Source organism: Tupaia chinensis, unplaced genomic scaffold (genome assembly GCF_000334495.1).
Source record: "Tupaia chinensis unplaced genomic scaffold, TupChi_1.0 Scaffold000377_4, whole genome shotgun sequence".
In the NCBI taxonomy this organism is placed as follows: Eukaryota; Metazoa; Chordata; class Mammalia; order Scandentia; family Tupaiidae; genus Tupaia; species Tupaia belangeri.
This window is the reverse complement of record NW_006159878.1, coordinates 135,744-147,099: the sequence shown is the minus strand read 5'-3', so window position 1 is coordinate 147,099 and position 11,356 is coordinate 135,744. Positions and strand designations below refer to the sequence as shown.

General features: G+C 56.3%; 1 protein-coding gene across 1 annotated transcript in view; it reads left to right on the top strand.

Moving 5' to 3' along the window:
• Positions 1-8,484, top strand: part of LOC106735403 (basic proline-rich protein-like) — an 8,852-nt gene extending 368 nt beyond the window's left edge. Inside the window, exons 2-3 of the mRNA XM_014589768.1 lie at positions 6,858-7,040; positions 7,118-8,484. Of these exons, the coding sequence (XP_014445254.1) occupies positions 6,858-7,040; positions 7,118-8,484 (1,550 nt within the window). The remainder of the gene's footprint in view (positions 1-6,857; positions 7,041-7,117) is intronic.
• The last annotated feature ends 2,872 nt before the right edge of the window (positions 8,485-11,356 follow it).

Sequence of the window (11,356 nt, the reverse complement as noted above, 5' to 3'; positions counted from 1 at the left end):
GACGCTCTAGGGGGAGCTAAGTGAACAGCCGGGGCTTTCAGCAGGCTGGGCGGGTGGCCCGCAGGGACAGCCAGGCCCTTGGGGAACGCGAGGGACAGGGCAAGGGCTGTGGGCCTGCAGACCAGGTGGGGGCTGGAGAGGTGGGGCTTCTCCCCAGGTGAGCAGGTGGGGACGAGGCCGGCCTCTTCATACATTGGCCCTGGAGAAGGGAGGCCCCAGGACCCACAGCACTGGGCCACCTCCCTTCCTGGAACCAGGGGCCTTGCTGCTGGGCACAGCTGAGGCGGCGTCAGCCCCAGCAGAGTCTCGCGGGTGCTGAAGAAGCGCGCAGAGGTGTCCTTGCCCCGGAGAAGGCAGGCTGTGAGAGCGCATTTGCTCATAAATCCGTGCTCTTAGAAATGGCTTGTCAAGGCTGGACCGAGCAGGTCGGCAGCCTGGGCTTTCCAGAGGACACTGACAGTCCTTCCAGGAAGTGGGGCCTGATTCTCAGGGCCACAGCCTGGCCAGGGGTGCAAGGACCTTACTCCCCGCTTTGCATTGCTTTGCTTCCGGTGAGACTAACTTTCTCCCAGTTCGGACTCCTTGCTACGCCTCTGCCCACGTGTCTGAGGGAGAACCGCGTGCTCAGCAGGGACTGCCACAGGCTTCCGAGGAGCCTCCCTGGCCCGTGCCATGGCGGGTGCCCCTGCGCCCCAGGCCTGGGAGGGCCAGTCATCCCTGTCCTGCCAGGGCCTGGGATGGGCCCCCGCGCCCCCCCACCAATGCTGAGGTGATGACAGCACTTGGCTATTTCCTGGGGCCACCCACTGGCAGTGACACCCACTGCAGTATCCCCTTGAGTTGCAGAGCAAACGGGGAATGTGCAAATTTGCTATCACTCTAGAGCGGCGAATGCTGGGACTACCCTTGTTTAGTAAGCCGGAAGTCCAATATTTAGATTCCAGCTCCTTCCCAGCCCAGAGCCAGGGCTAGATTATCCACAGCTGTGGAGATAGGCCCTCACAGTCCCACAATAGAGACCAGAGTGTCCGCCTGCTTAATAAGCAGGCTAACCCGGGTGTGGGCAGGAAAGCGGAGAGGGCCGCCCGCAGGATGTGGGTATCTGACAGGCCCTGGGGTGTGACATGCAGCATCCCCGGGCTCAGGGGCCACGGCACTGCGGGCACAGATCCGACGGAAGACACGTGAGCTGGGATGAGCCCGCAGAGCCCTGGAGTCACAGAGCTGGCTTGAGGGCAAGGTGGTGGGGACTCAGATCCACTCTGCACTCTGCACTCTGCACTGTAAGTGCAGGCCCGAAACCCGGAGAGGACAGGAGAAGATTAAAGCATGCCCCCCCCCGCCCCGGGGCAGTGGCTTTTCCTTTCCCTTTCCCTCTCTCTGTCTCTCAGTCTCTCTCAGGTGAGTGTACACGTTCTACAAAATTAAGAAAAAAAGATGAGAGACCTGATCACAGCTGTCAATAGCTGCATTGAATGAGAATGAATGAGAATGGCCAGACACCCACTAAAGGCAGAGGTTGATGCGGCCAGTTCAATAAGGCAAGAGATGAGAAGCGGATAGATGGTAAAAGAAGTAGAGTCTATTTACAAATAACAGTATTGTGTTCATGGACAATCCTAAAATACATTTAAACTACTAAAATGAATAAATGACTTTAAAATGTCATAGAATACAAAGCAATATACAAAAGTCAATTGTATTTCTAGATACCAGCGACAGCAATTGGAAAATAAAATAAACAACATGCAAAAATAAACATTTATATGGGGACCAGCAGTTGGCATAATGGCTACGTTGCTGGACTCCTATGTTATGTTGTCGACCGCGGTTCAAGTCCTGGACCCAGTGGCATAAACTCACACTGTGTGTGTGTGTCTGTGTGTGTGTGTGTGTGCCCAAGATCCTGAGAGGAGAATGGAAGAGAAGGGATTGCAGTGTGGCCAGCAACCATGGGGGGTGGGGTGTGTGTGTGATTTCTCGCTTTCTGTCTCTCTGTCTTTCTGGTGAGCACACGCGCCGTATAGCAAAAACCTCTCCAAAAAAAATAAAAATAAACATTTATAAAAATACCCACAAACATGATATACTTAAGAATAAATTAACAAAATGTGTGTAAGATCTGTACAAAACATTGCTGAGAAATTAAGAACTGAGCAAATGGAAAGATATCCCATGTTTATGACTTAGAAAATGCAATCTAAAATGTCTATTCATTAAACTTGATCTTTATCAAAATCAGCAGGCATTTGTTTTTGTAAAAATTGATTCAAATTAACTTTATATAAAAAAGCAAAAAAAACTAGTTTAGTCAAAACAATTTTAAGAAAGAACAAATTTAGACCGTTTATAACACTTGATTTCAGTTCCTAATGTAGAACTGCAAAAAGTGTGGTCCCCGTGTTAGGTGTGTAGATCACAGACGGAGAGCGTGGTCCCCGTGTTAGGTGTGTAGATCACAGACGGAGAGCGTGGTCCCCGTGTTAGGTGTGTACATCACAGACGGAGAGCGTGGTCCCCGTGTTAGGTGTGTACATCACAGACAAGCTAGAGTGTTCACAAACAAATGTCTGTGTACATGGCCATGTTGGTAAATGCTGAGAAGAAGAGCACCCCAACTCTTGCCTCACACTATACATAATGGTTAAGCCCAAATGCACAAAAGATCTAAATATAAATGTTAAAATTGTGAAGTAAAGGAAAACATAGAAATTTTTACAATTTGTGTGACCAGATAACATGGGAAAACATGACCAGCATCTTTAGTGACCTGGAAACTACCTACAGAAACGCCACCCCACGTCACTAACGGGGCTGACCCGTAGGTTGCTGGGAGCACCAAAGGTCGCCAAGGATGAGCAACATTGAGTACCCTCCTCTGGTGGTTGGTGAGCTGGAAGCCAATCAGGAAGACCATGTGTGTTCTGCGTGGTCCCCGCATTAGGTGTGTAGATCACAGACAAGCTAGAGTGTTCACAAACAAATGTCTGTGTACATGGCCATGTTGGTAAATGCTGAGAAGAAGAGCACCCCAACTCTTGCCTCACACTATACATAATGGTTAAGCCCAAATGCACAAAAGATCTAAATATAAATGTTAAAATTGTGAAGTAAAGGAAAACATAGAAATTTTTACAATTTGTGTGACCAGATAACATGGGAAAACATGACCAGCATCTTTAGTGACCTGGAAACTACCTACAGAAACGCCACCCCACGTCACTAACGGGGCTGACCCGTAGGTTGCTGGGAGCACCAAAGGTCGCCAAGGATGAGCAACATTGAGTACCCTCCTCTGGTGGTTGGTGAGCTGGAAGCCAATCAGGAAGACCATGTGTGTTCTCAGCTGGTGTTGAACATATCACACCCCTATGCCTGGCATAGGCACGAGGGTGGTACCCACCCACGCACATGTGCCAAATCATGGCAGCACAATCTGTAACAGCCATAAACAGAACAACCCGAATGGCGGTGCACAGAATGGGTGTGCATAGGGCAGGGTGTGCCGCATGACGCAGCGTGAGACTGTGGGGTCCCTCACCTAAACTGGGACGCGTGAGATCTGTTAGAAGCAAGGGCCGTGACTCACGGGGACTAAGGAGAATGTCATGACCGTGTTCCCGCCTCACTCAGCGTGAAAGCGTGGTCACTACAGAGACCCTCTGAGCCTGTCTCCTGTGCCTCTCCAGCCACAGCAGCTTCCTTACCCCTCGACCTCACAGGTCCACGCCTAGTGCCTCTGGGAGCTCCCGCTACATACGGTTATGGCTCTCACTCCCTTCAAGTTTGGCTCAAACACTACCTTTAAAGAGAGTCCTTGTGGGGCCAGCAGATAGCATAGTGGTTGTCGCTAGACTTCCACAAGGCTGACCAGGTTCGAGTACCAGACCCAGTTGCTTGAAAATCACACCAGGTGCATGTGCATGCATGCCCAACATCCCAATCACCCCCACCCTGGGGGTGATTTCTCACTTTCCATCTCACTGTCTCTGTCTCTCTCTCTTCAGTGAATGCACGCACCCTAAGGCAAAAACCTCTAAAAAAAATAAAACCCAGGTTGGGCATGGTGGTTGGGAGCGCTGGACTCCCACATGGCCAACTGCGGTCCGAGTCCTAGACCTGGTAACTTTCTCTCTCTCGCTCTCGCTCTATCCCTCTCTGGTCAAATTAAAATAAATAAATAAAGTTAGGTGGAAACATTATTTTTAATTAATTAATTAATTAATTAAAGCCCTCGTCTGGCCCTTCCATTTAAATGGTAGCCCCCACCCACTATCACTTGCAGTCTAGCTTGTTCCCCTCTTTTCCACAGAACCTACGATCTCTCAGCTCAGAGTCTAGCCCCCAGATACATAGCCCCATTTGAATGTAGACTGCGAGAAGACAGATGTTTCTGACATGTTTCCTGACACAGTCAGTGCTAGATAAACACGAGGGTGAGTGTGGACGCAGACAAGGCAGGAAAGCTTGCCCTAGCACAGGTCAAGCCCTGCAATCACATCTGGAGTTCAGGGCGGCGGCCCTGGTGAGGAGACGAGCAGGCTGCAGGGCGGGCAGACGTGGGCCCACTGGGTGCAGGGCAGGTCAGTGCACGGTGCCAGGGAGCTGGTATGGTCATCAAGAAAAGGGAAACTGGAGCCCCGTCTTAAGCCAAGCGCGGAAAGATTGCTTCCAGATGCGTAAAGACTCGTGCATGAGACCAAACTTCGAATGTGAACGCCACGGGAGAGTGTATTTCTACACTCAAGGCTGGGAAGATTTGTTAAACTATGAAAAAAGAAAATTGTACAGAGACGCTGGCAAATCCCCTGCATCCAATTAATAGTTAAAAGATAAAAAACTGGAAAAGATGTCAGAATGTCTGCAACACACATAGCAGACGTGTTCCTGGCAAGAAAATGCACAGTTCTGTGAACCAAGGAGCAGAAAGGGGGCACAGGCAGTGTCCACAGGGGACTGTGAGGCCAAAGGAAACCCAGGGAAGGGCCATTTGCACTGCCAGATCCCCAGACAGGAATCGCACAAACATGCCCAGGGCCAGTGAGGGAGCACCAGCAGCTCTCAGAGTGAGGAGGGGAGCTGCCCACCCCCGCCCCTGCCCCTGCTCCTGCGGCTCTGCTGGTTCTGCTGCTGGTTCTGAGGGGTACACGGCGCCAGCTGCTCCTCACTCTCTGCTGTGTGGGAATTTGATGGCATTGAGAAAATAGATCACTCCGCTCCGACTGGAGGAAAAGGACTTGAAAAACAGCACTTGAGCCTCGGTTCTATTTGGTCCCACTTCCCTGACAGAGAATTACACCCGTGTTTTATCCTCAGCTTGACTCTTAGCACTTGCTCCCTAACACATGCTCCATAAACACAGGTACGAGGAAGTGTGCCCACGCTCTGCGGGAGCAGGGCACAGAACCGGGGGATTTTAGCGGGTCCCCGAGGAGGAGTCTCAGGCTGGCCCAGGGCCCCTCCGCAGCTCCATGTCTAGGTCTCTCCTGCCCATTGCCAAGACTCTTCTCAACCCAAGGTCCCCACGGGTGGGAAGGTGTGGCCTGGGACTGGTCAGGCCCTGTGTACAAGTGGGCTGGGGCCCATGGGAGTGAGCGAGGGGAGTCAGCAGGAGGGTGTCAGTGGGGCCCCCTTGGGTCACTACGAGGATGCAAGACTGAGAGGGCTCAGTCACCTGCCTTGGCAACTCACCCTCATCACACAGGTGCCCTCCCCGTCACCTCCTCATCTCAGCAACTCAAGCCTCAGTGAGCAGCGGCCCCCCAGCTCAACCTTGGCCAGGCAGGTCCAGAAGGATAAGCAGGCCTGGCCCGTGGCCTGAGCAGCCCCGAGGGGAGCGGCCCGCGGGGGGGGAGCAGCAGCCTCACTCACGGGCAGCACCCCAGCACCCTGTGTAGAGGTGAAGGGCCTGCAGGAGCGCAGACCAGGCAGGTGGACCCATCGTGCAGTGTCCAGGGAGGGGTCAGCTGCTTTCACACGCTTTTAAAATTTATCAGTAATTTTTAAAGACTGCTGGCAGGGGACCAGCAGTTGGCGTAATGGCTATGTCGCGGAACTCCCATGTAGTCACCGCGGTTGGAGTCCCAGACCCAATGGCTTAAACTCACACCGGGCACGTGTACGTGCATGCCCAAGATCCCAAGAGGAGAATGGAGGAGAAGGGATTGTGATGTGGCCATCCCCCCTGGGGGGTGATTTTTTGCTTTCTATCTCTCTGTCTCTCTGTCTTTCTGGCGAGTGCATGCGCCCTATAGCAAAAACCTCTCAAAAACAAAACAAAACAAAAAAACAAAAACAAAAAACTGCAGGCAGGGCACAGCCTGGAGTCGAAGCATGAGGGGGTAAAGAAGAAGCCAACTCAACAAGAAGTGGTGAGAAAATGGGGAATGGAGAAAGTGAGGGTGGGGCCAGCAGCCATGTCTCCAGTCAGCCCTCTGTGGTTGACACTTCTGGGAAAGGGACGGTGACGATGAGTCTAATGTGGCTGGAAACGGGGCCGCAGGGCGGGGCAACATGGCTTCTTGTGACTGTGGGATCCGGCCCAGCACTTTCAAATCCCTGGCTTTAAGTCGACTGCTAGAAGGCACAGGAGGACACACTGCCAGCCGGGCTCAGAGAGGCTTGGAGGACAGTCTGGACACACAGGCCAGCCCTGACTTGGGCTGGACACAGGCCTCTTCTTTGCTGCCATGTCCTCCCTGGGCCTCGTCCAACCCTGGGGCCAGGCTCGTGGCTTTCACAAAAGGAGGGTCCCCGGGGTGCAGCCCGCTAACAGCAGGCAGCCGCACTCGGGGCTGTGAGCTCTGCCATGTTCCCAGCCCACGGAGCCTCCCTAGACTCCAAATCCCCTTCCACAGCCTGGAAAACGCAGGCCCATTTCCCAGATGGGAGCTTTGAGGCAGATAGGACCCGGCTCTGCTCATCGCCTGGGGGCCCGGCCCTGCTCATCGCCTGGGGGCCCGGCCCTGCTCATCGCCTGGGGGCCCGGCTCTGCTCAGAGCTCCGGCCCATCCGCTTGGCCCACTTGTCCTCCACCTCCTGCGCCCCATCGTCCCCCACCTCCACCTCCTGCGTCCCCTCGTCCCACTCCTCCACCTCCTGCATCCCATCGTCCCAGCACCTCCGCCTCCTGCGCCCATCGTCCCAGCACCTCCGCCTCCTGCGCCCATCGTCCCAGCACCTCCGCCTCCTGCGCCCATCGTCCCAGCACCTCCGCCTCCTGCGCCCATCGTCCCAGCACCTCCGCCTCCTGCGCCCATCGTCCCAGCACCTCCGCCTCCTGCGCCCATCGTCCCAGCACCTCCGCCTCCTGCGCCCATCGTCCCAGCACCTCCGCCTCCTGCGCCCATCGTCCCAGCACCTCCGCCTCCTGCGCCCATCGTCCCAGCACCTCCGCCTCCTGCGCCCATCGTCCCAGCACCTCCGCCTCCTGCGCCCATCGTCCCAGCACCTCCGCCTCCTGCGCCCATCGTCCCAGCACCTCCGCCTCCTGCGCCCATCGTCCCAGCACCTCCGCCTCCTGCGCCCATCGTCCCAGCACCTCCGCCTCCTGCGCCCATCGTCCCAGCACCTCCGCCTCCTGCGCCCATCGTCCCAGCACCTCCGCCTCCTGCGCCCATCGTCCCAGCACCTCCGCCTCCTGCGCCCATCGTCCCAGCACCTCCGCCTCCTGCGCCCATCGTCCCAGCACCTCCGCCTCCTGCGCCCATCGTCCCAGCACCTCCGCCTCCTGCGCCCATCGTCCCAGCACCTCCGCCTCCTGCGCCCATCGTCCCAGCACCTCCGCCTCCTGCGCCCATCGTCCCAGCACCTCCGCCTCCTGCGCCCATCGTCCCAGCACCTCCGCCTCCTGCGCCCATCGTCCCAGCACCTCCGCCTCCTGCGCCCATCGTCCCAGCACCTCCGCCTCCTGCGCCCATCGTCCCAGCACCTCCGCCTCCTGCGCCCATCGTCCCAGCACCTCCGCCTCCTGCGCCCATCGTCCCAGCACCTCCGCCTCCTGCGCCCATCGTCCCAGCACCTCCGCCTCCTGCGCCCATCGTCCCAGCACCTCCGCCTCCTGCGCCCATCGTCCCAGCACCTCCGCCTCCTGCGCCCATCGTCCCAGCACCTCCGCCTCCTGCGCCCATCGTCCCAGCACCTCCGCCTCCTGCGCCCATCGTCCCAGCACCTCCGCCTCCTGCGCCCATCGTCCCAGCACCTCCGCCTCCTGCGCCCATCGTCCCAGCACCTCCGCCTCCTGCGCCCATCGTCCCAGCACCTCCGCCTCCTGCGCCCATCGTCCCAGCACCTCCGCCTCCTGCGCCCATCGTCCCAGCACCTCCGCCTCCTGCGCCCATCGTCCCAGCACCTCCGCCTCCTGCGCCCATCGTCCCAGCACCTCCTCCTCCTGCATCCCATCGTCCCAGCACACAGAGCATCCATCTGTTTCCCACCTGGCCCCCCACGGTGACCTGCTTCCCTTCACAGAGCTCGTGCAAATGAGCCGGGTCAGACTAGCCTGACGGTGCCGCCCAGGCCCTCCTGCCACTGTGAAGGCCTGGCGCCTGGGCTCTTCCCGTGCCCCCTTCCTCACTGACTGATGCCCACATTCACATCCTCCCATCCAACTCCTCAGAGGTTGTGGCTTCCTCACCTCCTTGGCAGGGGCCTCCTGACCTTTGGCCCACAACCCTTCACCTTCTCAGGTGTCACCCAGAAGTGGGGGGGTGCCAAGAGCAGGGCTACTCACCCGTCCCAGGCCCTGCTCATTTTCATGCTGAGCAGAGGGAGTGACCAGCTGGGCTGTCCACAGTGGAAGCTGTGACCAACTCTTCATCTTCCCTTGGCGCTGTAGAGTCCAGACCAGCCACACAGGGCAGGGGCCCGGCTCTCCCAGGCCCCTCCGAGCGACCCAGCAGGCCTCCGCCCCCTCCCCTGCCCCACACATGCTCAGAGGTGGTGGCTGCACCACAGTGGGGGGCTTAGCTTCGTGCAGGACCCCTCCCCCAGTTCCAGCAATCTAAGGAATGTGGAGGCCTGGCTGGACGTGGAATGTAAGCAACGTCAGTCATAGCTGGGCGGGTGTCCCCACGCCTCTGCACACTCACTGTCTCTGCTCTCAGGGCACACAGCTCTGCCATTACACAGTACTCCGAGAGTCGTGTCTTCAGACAGCAGCTTTCCAGTCCCAGAAAAGCTGCCGCTGTCCACCCCCGCAGGTCACTTCCCTGTCCCCACGCAGTCTGGGAGCAGCACCGCCTCACCCCCGCCCTGCGGGCCAGCAGCAGCTGAGGCTCCCTTGGTGCCCTCTGTCCTGGCCAGAGTCCCAGAGGCCAGAGCAGGTGGCAGCTTTGGAAGGGCCGCTTCTGGGCAGGAGGGCCTTCATGCACTAAGGCCAGAGAGAGGCCGAGATGTGGGTCCGTGGGCAGACACTCTCTAGCAGAGAGTGGGCCCACATGGGGCACGATGACCACTGTGAGAGGCAGTGCCCAGTGGAAAGCTCGCCCATAGGGCAGGGGCCACGCTGCCCGCAAGGGGATGCAGGAGGGAACGAGGGGGCTACGTCCCACACAGACACCTTGCACTTCCATCTTAACACGTACTTCGACAGAGAAAACCGGGAGACCGAAGCGGCGGGGCCGTGTGGGCACTGCTGTGTGGAAGCGTCTCCCGCCACGTACCGTCCTGACTCGTCTCCCAGCTATGGCAGGACCACAGGGGCCTCTGTCCCAGCTGTCTCTGAATTCCTGCAATGCAGAGGTCTCTAGCAGCTGCAGCCACCCCACCTGGTGCCCTTGGGTTAGAGGAGCCTGGACCGAGACTCAGCTGATCAACCCTGAGGACAAGTCCATGGTCAGCTGGCTCATCTTTCCAGGGGACTGTCCCAAACCCAGAGCTGGAATTTATCACAGAGAAGAAAGGAAGTAGGCGGGCCCCAGGACAAACAAGTGGTCTGTCACCAGGCTGAACTCTGCGCTGATGGCTCAGAGCTCACCAGAGTGCTCCATGCCTGTCTTCAAGAAGGCAGGTGGGGTCCTGGGAACTCGGCCCACACATTCCAAAACCTCCCTGGCAGAGGCCTGAGAAGACCCCACACCTGTGTCTAAGGCCCTGTCTGGGGTGTCTTTGTAGTTGGAAAGAGCCGGGCCCAGGCATAATGTCCTGTGCACAGTGCTTCTCTGCCAGGGACGGGGAGCAGAGGACAGTGCCTGGCAGGCCACAAAGCCCCTGTGGAGCACATGGAGGACAGCTGCCCCGCACAGGGTGGAACAACTGTCCTTCGAGGCCTCAGAGAAGGTGAGAAATGGCCCTGCTCACTGCTCCCCTCACCAGGGACTTGCTCAGGAAGGTACCCACTGGCTGCAGCTCAGAGCTTTTCTGGCCTAGGCTCTGAGGACAGGGCCCAGATGGGCCTAGTGGTAACAACCACTTTACCTTTGCTGGACTCTGAGCAGGACTGCAGAGACTGATACAGTTCTAAGATTCCTCATGGAGCTGGCAAATGGCATGGTAGTTAGGGCACTGGACTGCCACATGGCCAACTGTGGTTTGAGTCCTGGATCTGGCGGTTTGCTTTCTCACTCCCCGCCCCCCACTCTATCTCTGGTTAAATTAAAATAAATAAATAAAGTTAAATAAAATAAGTATTTTTTTTTTAAAGATACCTCAAAACCTTCACAAGCAGCTCTCAAAACTTGGGAGCACTCTAAAATTCAATACCTGTGCAGTGTGAGCATTTTGTCTGAACAGAAGAGCTGAGAAGCACTTGCAGGCAGCTTCTAACAGGCCACTAGCATTTCCCACGTCAGGGGAGTTCCTGTCCCTGCACTTATGCCTAATTAGTGTAGATAGGAACAAAAATGTTAACAAGGGGCCCAAAGCCAAAGCCTGTGCTTTTAAGCAACTGATAAGAGTTGCGGGTGTGTTCCTGCACCAGAAGTGTCTATAGTGAGTTTATGGGTGTTGTTGCTGTTGTTTTTAGATGGGTTTTTGTTATAGGGTGCATGCACTCTCTGGAGAGACAGAGAGACAGAAAGTGAGAAATCACCCTGAAGGGGATGGCCATGCTGCAGCCCCTTCTCCTCCATTCTCCTCTTGGGATTTTGGGCATGCACACACGTCTGCTGTGAATTACAAGCCACTGGGTCCAGAACTCAAACTACTGTCAACTACATGGGATTCCAGCACCTAAACCACTGTGCTCACCCGCTGACCTTATAGTGAGATTTATTTGATTCAAATAACATTTTCTTCATGACTCTTTAAGGGACAGGAAAATAGAAAAACAAAGATTTGAGGGTGTGTTTGGGGGTCCTAATTGGCTAAGTGCCTTTCCTAGGTATGACTAAGGTTCCCACTGCAGCCACTCTCCCCT